This window comes from Meleagris gallopavo, chromosome 1 (assembly GCF_905368555.1).
Source record: "Meleagris gallopavo chromosome 1, MGAL_WU_HG_1.1, whole genome shotgun sequence".
NCBI lineage: Eukaryota > Metazoa > Chordata > Aves > Galliformes > Phasianidae > Meleagris > Meleagris gallopavo.
This window is the reverse complement of record NC_139404.1, coordinates 135,404,609-135,423,490: the sequence shown is the minus strand read 5'-3', so window position 1 is coordinate 135,423,490 and position 18,882 is coordinate 135,404,609. Positions and strand designations below refer to the sequence as shown.

The window sequence follows — 18,882 nt, the reverse complement described above, 5'->3', positions numbered from 1 at the left end:
CCCTTGTGGTGAGTTTTTTTGCCTTGTGTTCAGTTGAAGATTCCCTTGCTGCAGCTTGTGACTGTTCTCTCTCATCCTTCTGCTGTGCAAAGCTTCAACAGAGACATTCTCTCCTCTCTAATAAGCATTAGTCAGGTTTAAAAATTTGTTTCAAACTTCTGTAGAGTATCTTCACACTGTCATTGAGAATATTAAACTAGTATTTACTAGGATGTCTGGCCAGGTTTTTAAAAGTAAATACTGGTTTTAACACTGCCGATATGGCTGGTTGTTTTTGTTGTTGTTCTTTTGTTTTTCTGTTTGTTTTTTACTTGCATTCAGTCTCAAAGGAGCACCTTGCTGCATTTATGGTTAAATGATCACTTAGAGGAGAATGCCCAACAGCAAGGAAGTTCAAGCTCTACTTTCTCCTTTGCCTCTTTACTGCATGTGATGAATGGGGGGCTCTGCCTCTCATCGTTACTGCATTATCTTGGAATAAAAAGACCCTCGTGTGGTATTGATTATTGTTGTTTTCCCTCAAATGTTTCTGTAGCTCCTGTTTCTCAGGCACTTGTTTAAGTATCGAATGTTTAGGACTCCTTTCATTTCCAGGACATTTCTCTTCCGAATGCAGCCTTACGCATTTCTGTTCTGAGCAGGAGAATCAAAGCCTTTGAAAATGCAAGAGCAGTAGCTCACAGCATTTTTTTTTTTTTAACAACCATGGTTTTTATAAAATTTAATTCCACAGAGTTTGTAGAATTGTACATCAGAGTAAATGATGCATCTGTTCCCTTCACAGTTAAAATAATGAGTGGGTGTTGTATTCAAGCACTAAGCAAGGATTTTGTGTTTTTACTTGAGACTCCTCTTAACAAACATACAGCAATTTGTTTCTGTTTTAACATGCATCCAGTCCTTGGTGTATAGAAAACAAGGACATTTTTTTTGTTCCAAGAAGCTTAAGCTATTTCCATGTATCCCTTACAAGGACGAGGTTCTAAGAGAGAGCCATCAATCTGTGTACTTAAAGTGTAGCAAAACAGCCTCTCAAAATAGAGTTGACATCCATTTAGATTGTTTCATTTATAGAAACATAATCTAATGTTTGTTTAGGGTTGTGTTCTTTCTGAGGCAGATGAGAGAAACTGAAATAAATCCAAGAAATTATATCTTCATTGATTTGTTTTGCACAGTCAGTTTCCATCAGAAATAACCCAGTGCTTTCAGAGCCAGGGCTTTATTTAGCGGAACTTGATTAGTCATTCTAGCATTGTGCCAAATTCCCAGATTAGATAATGAATGGATGCTTAATTTGAGACCTAAAGTAGGTGAAAATGCATCTCTAAAGCAAAGGTGGGGAGGAAGAATGCTTCCTGCCAAACTTTCAGCATGTTGCCTTCAAAATGCTGGATGTGAGAGGCAGAGCTGGCTGTGAGACCCTGAACCATGTCCCCCCTCTGTATTGCCAGAACCAGTTAAAGTTGATAGTGCTTGAGAAGAGATGCATTGTTTTTCATCTTTATAAGGATATTAGGCAGTAAGGCGCAGAGAGTCCTGAGCTTCTCCATTACCAGTTCTGTCATTGCTGTTTGACATGGAACAGCCACTTTGGCCACCAGCTGATCAGCCATATCTTCGTAAAGCCATCTGTAGACAGTCTTGGGTATCAGGAAGCTCACAGACAGCTGGAGGCTAGCACTTCTTAGCTGAACAGCTTCCTTGGAATCAAATAAACCACTTCATGAATACTTGGCTCCTCCTTTGTGCACACTGGCATCCATGAAGTTCTCAACATCCCCTTTCAAACCATTAGTTTATACACTTTGGCTTTATAGAGAAGTGTACTAGTGTCCAAATACCATTAAATACGTTGTTTGTTAGAAGTGATTCAATTCATCCTCGCTTTTGTTGTAACTCCTATGGTTGTTATTGCAGTGTTATGCTGCGCAGATGAACTTACTTCAAGCAAAAATGCTGTGTAGGGGTATACCACAGCAGTGCTGACTGGTAATGTTCTTTGAACACGTGAAGAATATATTCTTCCAACTATCTTCTACCACCCTACTGTTTTTTAAATGAGGTTTCCATTTGCTCATCAAGGCTGAAAGCATGCCTTCTTTAACATCTTATCTTTCTTCCAAAATTCTGTTCAAAACCAGTTTCTGTTAAGTAGAGTTTTCAGGTATTTGTGCAGCTGGTCCTGCGTGTGTTCATTTCTCGGTTAAAGCTTTGGGTATGCTTTGAGATGCATACTTTTCTGTAGAGAGAGTTAGAAGTTAAGGATTGCACTCAAGAAGTGTCCTTGGCTTGGTTGCCTGAAAAGGTATCTATTTTAGGGTACGTGCTTAAACTGATAATAGACCAATAGTTCTTAAGCTGCATTGAACGTGTCTTGTGATTTGCAATCTCTATTTACAGTTGGTCTTCATGGTTGTTACATTGGTTAGACTGTTTTTCTCCCTGTTGCAAGACTTTAGTACTTAGAAAGTCAGCTGCATGTAATAAGATTTAATGCTCTGAGAGAATTATTATGAGAGTTTTGCTAAGTCTAACACTTCTTTAAATTATATGGAGGCTTTGTGATAAAGTACTGAGAAAGACGCATCTGGGTCAATCACCTTAGCACTTGAGTATTTGCTAGGAAAGTGTTCTTTGCTCTGTCTGTATGTAATATTTCTCTGCTTGAAATATCCTTTGCTTTTTGCAAAATCTGGACCTTGGAGATGATTTTAAGCACCTCTAATACTTCATAAATATATTTATGCTATACACTCAGTACAGTTCAGAAGTCTAGAATATTCTAATGCTGCAGTTTTGGCAATATCATTCAATGTATTTTGAGTGCATGGTTCTTAGCAGTCTGAAACCATTCTGCAAGAACAGAGAAGTGCTTACTGGTAGGCAGAAGATAAGTTCAGGCTTTCTTCAGGACATCTTGAAAAGGGAGTGAGACTGTTGTGTTAGCAATACCATGTCATGCACTACATAAGTTTTCGCTTCTGCACCATGGGTCCATGTGACATCTTTGCTGTCCCTTCTCTCTGCAAGTCCTCTTTGCTGCTGACAAAAAGTTATGATATGAGGTGGCTGTGTGGTGTGATTCAAAGTTCCTCATCTCAGTTTAGGAAGGAAATAATTATCATGACTTGACATAGCGCAAAGGGCATCTCTTTTTCACCAAAACAAACTAGCACTAGATGTGCTTAAGTACCACGTAGAGCAAAAGGACATTGGAATGAATCAGTCACTGTAACTGGTAATTCTTTCAGATTTCTTACAAGAACTGAAACTTCCCCCTCACTCCTTATGTAATTTATCTTAGCTTAGATTTTCCTCAAGTATAGGGAACATTAGATCTTACTGATTGTTATGTTGACTTCTTAATTACTTTACAGCTTTCTTCTAGTTACAGTTTACCTAGTGTTCAGTCACTCTTGTAAAATGACTACAAAGTACATGCATCAAGTCCATAGATGTGACTGATTAAGATTAAGGAGGTGTTGGTTTTTACCTTCTCAGTATCTTGTATTTCTGTTACACACAGAAGAGAGAATAATATTTTTTTCTGAAGTTTGTGCTTTGAGATGATGTTATATAGGCAAACTAGAGCTAAGAATTCTGTTGCCTTCTGCAAAAGAGCGGTGGAAAAAGGAAGAAAAAAAAAAAAAGACAAGGACATCCTTCACAGTAAATTCTCAAATCCAGGAGTTCTAGAGACATGTTTGACAGTGCTAACCAAGATTTTGGTTTCTTTCAAAGTATGCTTTTGAGCAGCTATTTCACTATCTGAGCAAAGAAAAAGTGGACTACTATATTTCTTATCTTTTCATGCCAGCTCAGCAGTGCAGTATTTGTTGTACACTTCAACAGTTTCTAAAAGAAGGATCAGTGATGAGTCTCCATACGTGAGATCAGACCTTCATTCCCACAGTTCTGTAGATAGTGGGATGACCCTGTGCTCTGACCCTGTGATCTGAAAGAAGAAACAGATGGACAATTTTTTTTTTCTGAAAGTGCAATAATAGGAAATAAGAATTACTTGAATGAAGCAGTATTTTGATAGTCATACGTAATATAAAGATTTTAGTTTTTCTGTTTTTGCACACATAGGGGAAAGTTATTGACCCCTACATTTCATTAGAGAAAGTGTGTTCTTCTCTAGATGTGATTAAAAGAAATTCTCCAGTTTCATTTTAATGGAGTTATGTAAGTATTACCACATTACGGGTTATGGAAAGTGCTGCAGAAACATCATGGGCTCTGCTAAAGATCTAAGCAGTCTGGAATTCATAGGCAAAGTGCTTGAGTGAGAATTGAGCATGGAAGTGATGTTCCCTCTATTATAAGACTTTAGATTTTCTCTGACAGTACCAGTTCTGAGTCTTAGCTCAGTTAGACCATTACTCAACACTGAAAATGTATGGGACTACAGAGTAGACTGTTGTAGCAGTGAACAATTAGTCATACTATTGTGGCTTGTACTGTAGTAATAGGCTGTAGAGTCCTCTATGTCATTAACTCTCATAGTAAGGCCTTTTAAATTATGCTCCATTAGCTTAAAGGAAATCAGGAGCCATACAGAAAACAAGCTGATGTTAACAATGCCACAGAAGTGGAAATTACGTAAAGCATGTTTTAGTTAAAGGTGTCTTAACTTGATTGTTTTTTGTGATTCGGGGTTCTTGAAAAGAAATTATCCTTTCTGACTAGGAAGGAAAACAGACGATGTAACTGTTCTGTAGACTTTTCTTGTAAAAAAAAAAAAAAATCTTGTGCCTGTATCATTTAAAATGTTTATTGGACAGTAATACCCTACAAAGATATTTGAAGTATTAGATTGCTTTATTTCTATTTTTCCTAGTAGTTGAGATGCTGGCACAGATGATGAATTAGCATTTCCTGCTTGCTAGTTCTCCATGAATTTTCACCAGAAAGTTGAGAGAATGTGGTTTTATCCAGATAATTGGGAAGAAAGTTACTGTCCTTAGAAGAGAGGGCTGTGATTTGCATGCAGATTCATGGGAATTAGTCTCCTGCATTTTCTGGCCTTTTAGTTTATTGCAGCTTAGTCAAATAAAAGATAAATGAGTTCTTCCATGGGATATCTTGGGCTGTGAGATGTTGATACTTGATTATGTATATTTCCATGAGATAACTGTAGCTGGGTTGGACTGATACAAATAGTGCAAGATCAGGGCAACTTGGTCAGCAGCTGTTAGGTTTCAACATACCTAACCATGGAGCTTGTAGGCATCTCTGTAGAAGCATAGAATAGTTCAGGGTGGAAAAGACCTTAAAGATCAAGTCCAACCACAACCTAACCATTCTACCCTAACTCTAACAACCCTCTGCTATATCATGTCCCTGAGCACTACATCCAAACGGTTTTTAAACACATCCAGGGATGGTGACTCAACCACCTTCTTGGGGAGGCTATTCTAGTGCTTAACAATCCTTTCTGTAAAGAAGTGTTTCCTGATAGCCAACCTAAACCTCCCCGGGTGCAACTTGAGGCCATTTCCCCTTGTCCTGTCTCTCGTCCTCGCCCTCGTCCCAAGTGAGAAGAGATAAGCCCCGTTTTCACTGAAAGCACTTTTCAGGTATTTGAAGAGAGTAATAAGATCTTCCCTCAGCCTCCTTATTCCATTCTAAATTTGGAGAGCTGTCATTATGTTTTGATGGCTTTCTTAGTTTCACATGTTGGTATGTGGAAGAAGGCTGTCTTCCCTCGCTCTGCTTTTCTGGCCCTTCCTGCTCTGGGGGCTACACAAGAGATGACTGTTGGTGCTGGTGGTTGGAGGGGAAAGAGGGTGGGTGAAGAGAGAAGAATGAGGAAATGAAGAGGTTGCCTTGGGGCTGAGAGAAATGAAGGGACTGTTCTAAAAGTCATTATCTTGCAATTATAGTTAGCAGATGGGAGGATTGCTTTAGTAAAAAGATTCTTCAAATGAAGACCTTTGTCATAAAAGACATTCAACTCTTTGGGTGGGTAGACTTTACAGAGAAATCAAAAACAAGACTGATTGAGACCAATCATACTTATTCAATTTAAGGCATGCATTTAATAGAGAAGCTCTTGTTGCATTTTCAGGACAATCTTGCTGGCTCAGCAAGATGAGGCAGGAAAATGATTTCTACGTTGCTTTATGATGTGTTACTGGATTCTGTGCTGAAAGGCATAATTGGGTCCATGTGTGTGCAAAAGCACAAACAGGGTGGCTTTCAAGCTGATGTAAAGTGATAGCCATAGGATTTTATACAGAGCTACTCGTAAGGGTGGTATAATTCCCACTGGCTTGGTGGGAATCAAATTAAAACCATTACACGTCCTATTACGAGATCTCTAGCATAATGTTGATACAGTTTGCTTTAAACTCATCTCTGGTATTGTGTTGTATGAAAAAGGTTTTGCTTCATGTCAGACTAAATCTGAACGAGATAAGCTTTAGTTTGGTTGTAGAGGTTGTAGCCTTATTACTGATGAGAGAAAACCTTAACCTGAGTGACATTGACCATCTTCTCAGATCCAATTTTCTTCAGGTCTTCCTCATGCCAGACAACTCAAAAATGAGTTACCTTTATGCTCTCATGATAAAACTATTAAACTGTAATCCTGTTTCACTTGAGATGTAGGCAATTGCTGCTGCTGATCTGGCATCAGACCTCTCTAAGCCACCTTCCTCTCTCATAGATAGAGACAGCACTATTAAATCAAGATTTCAAATGGAGTTAGAAGGTAGTTTTAAAATATATTTCTTTAGAGAAACAATCTTTTCTATGTAAAAAATACATATTTAACTGATATCTCTACATTAGTAAGATGATACTTCTGTCTTCCCTTCGGTTCAATTTCAACACTAGCTCTTGTGGGTTTTTTTCATCTTATTTTTTTTAAAGAACCTCTACGTGTTGGCTTAGGAAAAAAATTTTCTGCGTTCTCAGCTGTTGGGTGTTCAGTTTTAGAAATAATAATTTTTAAAAAGTGGCAATAACTTTAAAAAAAAAACCTTTATTTTACAGCAGCTACAAAACCAGATGTGCTATGAATCTTGAGGGCTTTGTGTTAAGCAAGCTACTCAAGAAATCTCTTTAAATGAACTCTTAAAAAGAGAGTGAGTGGAAAGACTGGATATTCTAGCATGCTGTAGAGTGAGTATCTCTTTCACATACGGTAAACCAAACTCTTGGGTATCTGTTTGAAAACAGTGTGTGAGAGAATCAATGTAAAATTAAAATTAAAAATAGTCATGGTCTACATGAATGTTGTTTCATGTAAGTGTGCCCTTAAAAATTCCTTAGGAAACAGATTTCTTTAGTAACTATTTTAATATGCTCTTAATTAGCTTCACTAAAATGAAAATAGTCCCTGAAGAGCAGAGCAGGTGGCACATTCTCTCTTTAAAGGCTATTAAAGAAATTTAAAGAATTTAAATATATCATTTTCTCCAGATCTGTGAGCCAAAGGAGCATGTGCCCTCGTATACTGCTCAGTACGTGCAAGCTTCCATTACCTTCTAGTAGGGACGCCACATACCCATGTGTTGATGGAGAAACTTCCTGCAAAATCAGATTGAACTCCAACTTTTGAATAACTCTTTATTTTGGGGGAGTTCTATATGTAAAGGAAGTAATGGGGGCAATTAATTTCAGGGCCTTTTTCCCTGAAAGGAGACAGAATGTTGGAGAGGGGAGAGCTGGCAGGGATTTCTGTCAAAATTCATGAGAAGAGCTCTTGGGAGAGCAACCTGCAGAGGAGACTGGGGGGAATTAATTGTTCTTATGAGCAGTGACTTGACAACCATCTTCCTCACTTCTGAGGCTGCTGGAAAATGCTTTAACAGTTTTTCTTTCTTAAATAATCTGATTTAGCTCATCAGAAAACATAAAAATGACTATTAAATTCACTTTTCAATCCTTATTGGCAGTTGATCTTAAGATTGAACAAGGCAATGCAAACAAGAATGAACAACAGTTCCTAGAGTTTCATTTTCTCACTTTGCTTTACGCTATTTGTTATTTCAGTTTTCCCAAATGATTGCAGGTTAGCCCTGATCTTAACACACAGTCCGCTTCCTGAAGCTTGCTGCGAAACCAAATAAGCAAGCACCAGGTGAGGGGCAGTGCTGTGGCAAATGGAGTGCAGCAGGACGGGCTCCAGGAAGCTGTCAGTCTGTATGCAGTCACTCTGGCTGTTAAGCGTGACTTTAAAGTGAGACTCAAACTTTGGGGAGGAAAGTACTGTGCTTTCAGTGAAAGTGTTTGATCTCAAGGCTGTGCTAGTTGCAAAAGCTGTTGCTTCTGTCACAGGGAGCAGGGGACAACCAAAACAGTGCTCGTGTATTTGCGTGGCACGAGTTGGGACAATGATGTGACAGATCATGTGGGCATGCCAGGAAGTAGTGATCCTTATTGGACATTGTGTCTATCAGACACGTTTCCTGACTTATGAACATCTTGCCTACTTGAATGTTATGCGTCAGATATTTACCTATGCATTCAATACGTGTGTGTGTATACACATGTATAATGTGCTTATGTGATAATAGCAAAAATTACTTCTGCTCTGACTAAAAGTGCATTACAGGGTGCTTGCCTTTTTCTCCTTTTTCCTATCACCCACTGAAAAAGTTGACGTTGATCCTATCATATGGTGTGTTCAGGTAAATGGCTCCACTTGCAGGGACTTATTTGCAGAATCAGGGACTGGCTTTGACTTATTAAACACTGCTGCAGGTAAGCTCTTCATATTAAAAATCACTTACATTAAAAACAAAATCTGCCCCTGGAAACAGAAAGGAGTTGGCCATTTGAGATTTAACTTGTAGAAGGTCTGTTTCTGCTTTTTCCTTTAAGACTTTAAGATGATGATGTAAACTGAAGGTCTTGGAGAAATCTAACTTGACAGCTAGACCTAACCATTTAGGGATCTGACAGTGTGGTATGCAGAGGTCTTCTGGTTCAAGCAGCAGTTCACCGGATGCAGAAAAATAGCTCTGATTGGTGTGACCTTGACAGTGATCACAGCTGCTCCACTGTTGGGCTGGCGGGAAGGGAACAGAGAAGTTCTGTTTCCCTGTATAAGTTGGTGCTTATCTGGAAGAAGTAACTGCACATTTCTGGGGGCTGTTCTCAAATAATCATAGTTCTTAGAATTGTGCACACTGGAGAATTGCTCATAGGAATAACAGGGAAATCCCTGCTTTTTTTGACATTTGAAAGGTCTCAAGCAGTACTTCTGCTTGATCAGCTTGTACTTCAGGGTTGGTAACGTTTATCCCTATACTATGTCTGTATATTTTTACTTACATTTTCTGTGCATGTAGTTGAGTGTTAGAATTGAGTGTATCTTAATGACACTTAATGTACATTAAAAACAAAAAAAAAAACTTTTTTGTATAATGGTAGATTAAAAGAGATGTTCCAAACCAAGCAATAAAAATGCTAGGTTATTCTTCCACTGCTTTTCAGTGAGGCTAAACAGACAGAATAGTTAGGGTTTAGGCATTTCAAGAGTAGAACTTTGTTTCCTTGCCGGAACAAGGTCATAGCTTAGTCAGTGAGGCAACTCTGTCATGCCTTGGAAATGAAGGCCTTTACTGCGGTCAGAAGGCTTAGGTTTCTGCTTGACCTTCTCCTTCTGGAGGAAGTGCCTCGGCTCAGATTCTGTGGCTGGAAATTAAAAGTATTACACTTGCCAATAAGCTGGGGTAGAACGGCCACATAAAAGGTAAGACAAAGCTTTTACACAGCTAAGTATGCATATGTGGATTTCATGGGAGCTGTATGTCCAGTCCTGTCAGGCCTGCCTCATGCAGAACAGAGCAAGGATTATTCACCAGTAAAATTTCCCTTTGGAAGGCAGTGATGTTTTCCATAGCTGCATGCTGTTCCTTCCATAAGAGCCACTGAGAAGTTTGTAGGTGCTGGAACAATTGGAAGTGTCCAGGAAGTGTGGGATGGCTTCAGCAAGGCCTGACAAGCTAGGTGCCAATGTGTACCTGTTCCTTTTTCATATGAGTTGAGAAGGTTTTAAAAAAATATATTTGATATGTAAACTCTCGCTGTTTTAAGATTGTTCTTGAGGAATATTAACTTCTCAGTGTTTGGTTCAGAGACGGGCAATATACCTTTTAAGTGTCAGCAAATCCACACGACTTTTAATTTTCTTTATCAATATACTCTATGAAATAAAGTTTGTGAAAAATTTATGAAAAGGCAAACATTTGGAAGTCTCTCGGTATTTTCACATAGTTTTTCAAAATTAGGCTATTTCCTGGGTGTTAGTTCTAATGCTGATTTTGTTTTACTTACTCTCTGCTCTGAAATTTTACTCAAAACAATTTTGCAATACATTTTTTTTTTTCTTCCACAGATGAAATCATGCATCAGGATATCATCCCCCTCTATGCAGCAGATATTCACGACCAGTTAAAGAAACAATTTGCTTATCTGTCAGGTAAGACCTTGATGTTCCCTTATACAGATACCACTTGTGTGTATGGATGGGCCTGTTGGGCTTTCACAGTTTCTGTCTTTCACATGTAAGAGAAATCTGTTCTTTATGAACAACTCAGAATAGTCTACAAAGTCTTGTTACTACAAAAAGAAGTTATTTTTTGTTTCTTAGTTTTGTTTCTTTCTTTTTTCGTAGTGAAAATCTTAAATTATCCTGGCTCCTAGAAAGTGAACTAGAGTGGGGTGGAACTGAGGGTTGGAGGAAAGACTACATGAGGGAAAATCATGGAATCACAGACTAGTATGGGTTGGAAAGGACCTCACAGCCCACCCAGCCCCATCCTATGCCCTGGGCAGGGCTGCCTCCTGCCAGCTCAGCTGCCCAGGGCTCCATCCAACCTGGCTTTGAGCACCTCTAGGGATGGGGCACCACAGCTTCTCTGGGCAGCTGTGCCAGTGCCTCACTGTCCTCTCAGTAAAGAATTTCTTCCTAACATCTAAACTAAAACTCCTTCTTTTAGTTTAAAGCCATTCCCCCTTGTCCTATAACTAACAGGCAATGAAAAAAAGTTGATATCTTCCTGTTTGTAAGCTCCCTTCAAATACTGGAAGGCCACAGTGGGATCTCCCTGGAGCCTCTTCTTTTTTAAGCTGGACAGGCCCAGATCTCTCATTCTTTCTTCTCTAGCCCTTTGTTCATCTTCACGGCCCTCCTCTGGACCTTCTCCAGCAGCTCTATGACTTTCTTGTGCTGGGGGCCTCAGAAGGCAGAGTAGAGAGGGACAATTGCCTATGTCTCCCTGCTAGTCACTCTTCTTTTAATGCAGCCCAGGATACAGTTGGCCTTCCAGGCTGCAAGATCACACTGCTGACTCACGTCCAGCTTTTCTTCCACCAGGAACCCCCAAGTCCTTCTCAAAAGAGCTAATCTCAAGGAGTTCTCCCAGTCTGTTACACATATTTGAGATTTCCATGATCCAAGTGACACACTGCACTTGGCCTTGTTGAACCTCATTAAGTTCATGTAGTCCCACTTTTTGAGCCTGTCCGGGTCCCTCTGGATGGCATCCTTCCCTTCTATTGTATCAACTGCACTACTCGACTTAGTGTTGTCAGCAAATGTGCTGAGGGTGCATTCTATCCCACTGTCTAGGTAGTTGATAAATATGTTGAAAAGCACAGGAAATAAGGAAGGAAGTACTAAGGAGTTTGGTACATCCTGATCTAGAGGTCTTTGAGCTAACCAAGTCCTTGTTGGAAATGGGGGAGCACAGTGTGATTGTGCTGATGTGCTGTTAAATTCTTGTAGATCTCACCTAGGCTAAGGTGCTATTGGATTTGCTATCTCAAACTTAATGAAAGCAATGTTTCAGTGAGCAGCACTGCCACAAGTTTCCCAATAGTCTCAGTGCTGGGCTTAGAGATATGTAGGTCTGGAAGGGGTTTTCATACCGGTATTGCTGCCTTCTTTCTGCAAAGGAACCTGCTTCTAGTCTTAAAAAAAGTCTCTAAAAGCAGCACAGTTGTACTTACATAGCACAGAATGTCTTTGATGTCCTTGAACTAACTTTGCCAAGTAAGTGATGTGTTTGTGCTTGCAGGCATCAGTTGCTGAGCTTGGTCCAACCCAGTGCTGGGACCATGGCTAGCTGCTAATGGGTAAAGGGAGATGATGCTTCTGCTTGTTTTTTAGGCTGATAGGCATCTGATGAGCTGCTGGCTATTTTTTTGTTGTGTTGTTGCTGTTTTTTGGTTTTTGTTTTTTTTTTTTTTCCTTTCTGTATGTAAGGCTCATGCAGGTGTGCAGCAGTGAACTTACTCTCTCCCTCTCCCCTCTGGCCTTATTGAACCTCATTAGTTTCCCACTTTTTGAGCCTGTCCAGGTCCCTCTGGATGGCATCCCTCCCTTCTATTGTATCAACTGCACCACTCGGCTTAGTGTTGTCTGGAAAGGGAGAGCATGAGTAGCTTCGCAGAGCTACTCTGCCTCCTTCAGTGTAAAGGAGGTTATAGTCTCTAGGCTAAAGTTGGACTCTGACTGTTCTTTTCTTCTCTGCTTATTCCTGCATGAGATGAAAAGGTGCCCAGGAATAAAATGATTTTCTGCTTTGCTTGTCAAAAGCTCTTAAAATCTCACTGTACTTGCAGGTGACTGTTTATTATAATTTATTCTTTCCATATAAACTGGACTAAGTGTGGGTCTGTGGTAGTGATTATTTCCTCTACAGGGTGATGGTATCACGTGGAAATGAGAATTTGTTTATGAAGTTGGGTGTTCACGCTCCATTTGAAATGATGGTATTTAAGCTACAGTTCTTGCAATTTTTTTCTACTTTCTAAGCTTCCAAGCTTTTCCAAGTTTCCTTCTTAAACTGGGCCCAAAAAAAATAGCTTATAATGTCATTCAAGAACCAGCCTATCTAGGCAATTGCAAGTAGTGCTTACATTTTGTTCCTCAGAAGTAAGCAGAGAACTGATGATTACAGTAGATGAATAAAATCTCATGGAGTCCAATGGTAGTTTCTTCACCCCCTAACATTCTTGAGTTCATACAGCCACAAGCATCGTCAGCACTCATTAAATCTACTGTGCAGTGGAGCTTAGTGAGAGCAGCCATTTGTCATCCTATTTTACTCAGTTTAGATGCAAGGCTCATATCTCTTTTAACTCAGTTATTTTTGCCTGAAATAGTAGGACAGCTGCATTACTACGGACTATAGCTATATTCTATTTTATTATTATTGGACAATTTGACTTATGCATTTTCATTTCACTTTGACGTTTTAAAACAAAACTTTCATCCTTCAGTTTTTCAGCAAACACAGCCAAGTGTAATTGCATCAAGGTATTACTCTTCCTGTCAATGTTGAAGGCTCCAGCTGTGGCTCAGCAGTGTGTCTGCAATTGTGTGTTCAGTCTACAGTTAATAGGGGCAAGCTCTGGATGAGGTTTTAAATCAGTCATTTGCAAAAGGTGAAAAGATGAAAAACATTATGTTAATATTTTACCTCAGACCTACCTTCTTTCTTTGGAGCTTTTTCTTTCTTTGGAACAAAATCTTTATTTTCAAGAATTGTTGCTACTCTTTTTGTTGCTGCTTGTCTGTATTAGATATCCCCTTCCACATACCCAAACAGACAGTCCTTTTCTACTTAGCTCACTGTTTCATTCATCTTAAACTTTCTTCTAGTTAGTGTTTGTGCAACTGTTTTTCTTCTCCATAGCAAAGGCTTTTCTTTTTCTTAAATCATCTCAAGGGACATACGAGCATTCATTCAAAACTCTCTGGAAAATGCATATCTTGCTTACAGTCTCTTGTTTGCACTTTATATTTTCTTATATGTAGATGTATTGAAGTTAATGTAGATGAACAAAAGCATAGAGACAGGTATCTGTATGCGCATCTTAAATCATGTAAGTTATGTAATGTGCAAATGACACTTTGAGCCACTGCAAGTACTGAGCCAACTTTTTAATCTCACTTTCCTTTGAATGCCTTTTCAAGCATTGCAGAACTTCAAAATAAAGAAGTTATTTGCATTAAAGGCAATATGCATGTATTGCTATTTATAGTTCTTCAAGCAACTTGCATATTTATTAATAGCTGTTTTTCCTGCAGTTGAGGAAGTTGTCATTGCTACTAGCTTTCAAAATGCCTGATAGCTTTGGCCCTTTAAATTATATTTGTGGATGACATGTTTCTCCTTGCTCTCTGTAACCTTATTTCATTGTCAGTGCTTTTGCTCTTTTCACATTTGGAAATGATGTGGAAATACCTCCCCTGTTAAACTGCTCCACGGGTGCTGAGTCTATAAAATTGTTTGAACTTGTGTGAATTCAGCATCATATATTAGCGTTTATTTTTAAATTTAAACATGTGTTTTGTTGCCCATATGACATTCAGTCTGTGCATTGTGTATTGACAGTGGAAGAGGTAGAAATGTAGCAGTTTGTCTCACTCAGGTACAGACTTAACCGCAGCTTAACATTCAGAACACTGATCTCTCAGTCTGTAGAGATTTAAAAAAGAAAATGAAAAAACCTCTCCTTCCTAAGCTGGAATACTTACAGCTGATCAGCCTGTGCAAAATGCAGCTTTGGAAGTAATATAAACAAACCTTGCCTCTCATTTCAAGGAGCAGGTATTTTTAACAATTACCTCTTGCTTCTCTTTATTTTTTCCTTTGCAAAGGATGTGCTTTTATCCACTACTTCAATGAAGTCTGCTCTTAATTTCAGATACTCTGAGTACTCCAATTACTTGAGTAATGTATTTAGAAAGGAGAAATTCCTTACCAGAAACACGACATTTGCAGGAAGCCAGTGCTTTCTAGAGCAGCATTTCTCTCACTTGCAGTAATGCACTTCCAGTTGCAGTATCATCTATTTCAAGTTACTCTGTGAAGAAGTCACTTTCTGCATAGAGGTGTTAAAGCTGAAATTCTATAGAATTAAGAACAACACATCACGTAAGCTCTTTGCAGCAGTGAGGCGCTGGTGATGAGAAGCACTCGAGCAGCCCTGGGAGGTATAGGTGTGTCCAAGCATCCAATCAGGAAAATACAGGAGTATTGGTGCTCAATTGTGTACTAACACACAGGATAGAGTCATCCCCATCCACGATAGCCAGTGATGAGTACACTAGAAACCGAAAACTTATAGGCTTTGTCAAGGCAGGATGGCTCTGCGTTTCCCTTTGATAATTAGTGGTGGTCTGGGAACTTCCCGAAAGTTGTGCTCCATGGTTCTGCTTTGAGGCCATGTCCAGCCAAACGTATTGTTCTTTTTCTTTTGTTTCATATGGCCTATTCATAGAAGTTTATAGAACAAAGCAAGTAACCAGGGGAAAACTAAAAATAATGTATAATGATAACTAAATATAGGTATTCTAGAGAGAGCAGGACACTATGTAGGCAACGTTCATTAACGTGCCTCAAAAATGCTTTCAGTAAAAATGAGAGAGGAAAATGCATTGTTCCCTAGAACATGGATAGAATAAAATAATAACAATAACAACCTGAGTTGTTGTTTGTTTTTTTTTTTTTTAACTTAGGTTTGTGTTGTGAGGATCTGTGTAGCTAAAAGTAGCTCCCTTAACTTAGTGTTGCAATGTCTGGATGTGTCATAAAGGTTGTGTTTGCAAACTCATGATTTATCTAACAGTTGCATTTTATTTTGCTTAAATGAATCCAAAGCACGCTATTTTCTGATGTTTGACTTCAAGAGCTGCATGGTAGTAACACCATATTGCCTGTAACCAAGTAGATGCAAGTCAGATTCACTGTGTATTAACATAAGGATATTGTTTGTGCTGTTGCAGTTTCTTGTGGCTTCAGAGGGAAATGGTGGTTTCTTGTATCAAATAACTCCGAGTTCTAGCATTTCTTCTTTTTCTGGTGAGGCTGGATGCAGAGGCACTTGCTCTCATGATCAGATAGTGCTAGTAACGCATTTTACAATGGATTTATACAAAATGGTCAAATTTCAAGGCCATAAAATATATACTTATCGTTTTGTCACAGTCATTTTTGTCTGTTTTTTTTCTTTTTTCAAACTGCTGAGCAAAGATAATTTTCCAGCACTGTCTCCACAACTCCCCCAGCTGTGAAATCCTGAAATTCATGCAGCTGCTACAGTTCAACAGCTCCTGTGTCCAACGTAGTTCCATGAAGATATTTGCTTAAGTATTAGCATCACCTTAAAAAAGAATAATAATAATAATGACATTGTATTGTGGCATATAAAAATGCATGTGAAGTGCCATGGTGCAAGTGTCAGAGAAGTACAGATAAGGTGATCTGCTCAGCAACCATACTGTAGCGTAGATGCTTGGCTTTGCTTTACCTTTTGTAGGTAAGCTGAGAAGCTGAACAGGAAACCTCATTTCAAAATATCTTCCTCTAGCTTGTTTTGCTACCTCTTTTAAACTGTCCTGAAAGCAGAGCAGAGGAGAGGCTTGCAGGAATTAGTCAAGTTGAGAAGGTAGAGTTTGGTTCTTGGTTACTTGCATTTAACACTTATTAAATGAAAGATGCACTGCCACCTGGTGTCTGAACTGTTCGCATGAAACAACTTACACAGGAAAAAATCTAATGTGGTGCAACAAGTCCTTACCTATAAAACTTTCTAAGCTCAGAAGACTAGTTTATTCAGAACACATAGTGTCCACTCTGAGCACTGCTTAAAGAGAACGAAAAGTACGGTAGTTTAAATACTGGCAAATTGCAGACTAGATAAAAGGACCTAAGTGTAAACACACTTGCTGCTTGTTTCTTTTATAGGTGGAAGAGGGGGAGATGGATGCCCTGTTATCACCTTTCCAGACTACCCAGCTTTCAGCGAGATCCCTGAGAAGGAGTTCCAGAATGTCCTGACCTACCTGACCAGCATCCCAAGGTAAGCATCTGTTTGGAAGAAAATTCTCTTATCTGATAAAATATTTCTTTTTTTCAGTCATTCGCATCATGGGGAGAAAGTCAGGCTTGGTATTTAAAGCAGAAGCAAATGCAGCTGGTGGTGCAGAGTCAATGAGAGTTTTGATTAAGTGTGAACTGTCTAATGTAGCATTTAGATTAATTATATATAGTGCTATTTACAGTTCATCAGGGCATGAAAAAAAATTACTTGTAGGCATGGATAAAGATGTCGTGATAGAACTTGTGCTCTTTTTTCATTTCTTTGTATTCTGGATCCTAGAGTGCAATGTTCTGTGTTTTGATTGAAAACACAGTTTTGGCAGAAGTTGCTAATTGTTGTTACTCAAAATGTTACACAGTGTGAAGCAGAACTCCACAGTTACATGTGGGGATTTGTCCTAACTATTTGTGTTCCATTTCATTATCATATTGAATATACAGCTTCTGTAGCACTTCCAAAAATTTGAGTGGTGGTGCTAATCAGGTCCAGCAATTAAACTCAATTGTCTTAGAGGGCATGGCAGTATTGTCAATCGACCTCTCATCAAAACCTATGGTTTTGTTGAAAATCTGTTAGGGAACAAAACAATGGCATTCAAGATCCCGTTAGAGGTGAGGAAGGCAAGTAGCAGAGTGGAATACAGACCCTAAACTTTGGCTTGTTCAGGGAACTGGTAGGTGTAATTCAGTGGAAGCCAATTCTAAAGAGTAAATCTGTGGTTGAAAGCTGTGAGGTTTTTAGGGACAAGCGTCATCAAAGCACAGTAATGTTATGTCTTGAAAAATGAAGACACTCCCTGAGAGACTGTCTGGGCTAAATAGAAAACTTGTGAATTTGTGTTGCAGTGCAAAGGCAGCATACAGGAGATGAAAGTAGTGACAAGCTACAAAGGACAACTACAGAAACATTGTCCAAACACATAGGGGTGGTTTCAGGAAAGTCCCAATGCACCTGGAGCTGAAGAACAAGGAATGAGGCATATCAAGCACCCAAGCCCCACACACCCTGCTCCCATAGAGAAAATTATTCTGCTGCATTAACAGTATAGGAATGAACAAGGAAAATATGGACCTGTGATGAATGGGGCTGCGTATATTAGCAGTTGCCAACATGGATGTGTCTAAAATACTTAATGAATTCTTTGCTTCAGTCTTCTCTGACAGAATCTTCCAGGCCTGTGTTCTTAGAGAAAGTGTTCAAGGAGGAAAATGTCTGGAAGTGAGGATCTCCAGGATCTCTTGAAAATATTTGAACCAAGTGTAACCTATGGGATAATCTAAGCTGCACCTGAAGTATCTGTAATGCTGGCCGGTAATATAGTGAGGCTACTCTTTATCATCTTTTAAAGGTTTTTGTGATCAGAGGCAGTCTGTGATGTCTGGGGAAAAGCAAATATTACATTCATCTTCACAAAGGCTGAGAATAATGATTTGAAGCACTGTAGGTTAACTGACCTTGCTTTACTCTGTCAGGAAGTTTATAGAGTGAGTCCTCTCAAAACACATTTATAGGCACAAGAAAGAAGAAAGTGCTGGGAAATAGCTAGCATGAATAAAACAATGGAAAATTGTGCTTGATCATCCTATTTCTGTGGTGAAATCTCTTTATGCATAAATAAGGGGAAGCTGTATATACCTTTTACCTTAACTTCAGCAACACTTTCTACAGCCTTTCCCCAGCACTCTTATATCCAAATTGAGTCATTACAGTCTTGGCAGGAGGACAGCTAGTTGGGTAAAAAATCGATCATTGATTTGTTGCTGGGGGAGAGTAGTAAGGCTTTGAGATGGACAGCCTTCATCTGTGGAGGATTTTGAGATCTGGCTGTACAAAACCCTGAGCTACCTGTTCTGAGTTTGGGTCTGGCTCTTTGAGTGGGATGTTAAAGCATCTCAGGTAGCTCTGAGCTATTGTGTGACTCGAGATCTCCTTTATGCCTTTCCCAAAATGGACTGTGGGATTCTGCCAGATTAAAAACTCTTAAACACAAGTTATGTAACGCACTCTGGTCTAAAGCTGTTTTTC

The 18,882-nt window shown here is 39.2% G+C and overlaps 1 protein-coding gene across 7 annotated transcripts in view; it reads left to right on the top strand.

The window, feature by feature from the left end:
• The window catches only part of MCF2L (MCF.2 cell line derived transforming sequence like), a 145,654-nt gene that overhangs the window by 74,306 nt on the left and 52,466 nt on the right, over positions 1–18,882 (top strand). For 6 of the 7 annotated variants that reach the window (XM_085215275.1, XM_085215283.1, XM_085215259.1 and 3 more), the window contains 2 exons: positions 10,358–10,441; positions 16,722–16,836. In XM_085215275.1, coding sequence (XP_085071401.1) covers positions 10,358–10,441; positions 16,722–16,836 — 199 coding nt within the window. Of the gene's footprint in view, positions 1–9,693; positions 9,713–10,357; positions 10,442–16,721; positions 16,837–18,882 lie in introns of those variants that run through there. The other variant, XM_085215269.1, reaches the window with a different exon arrangement.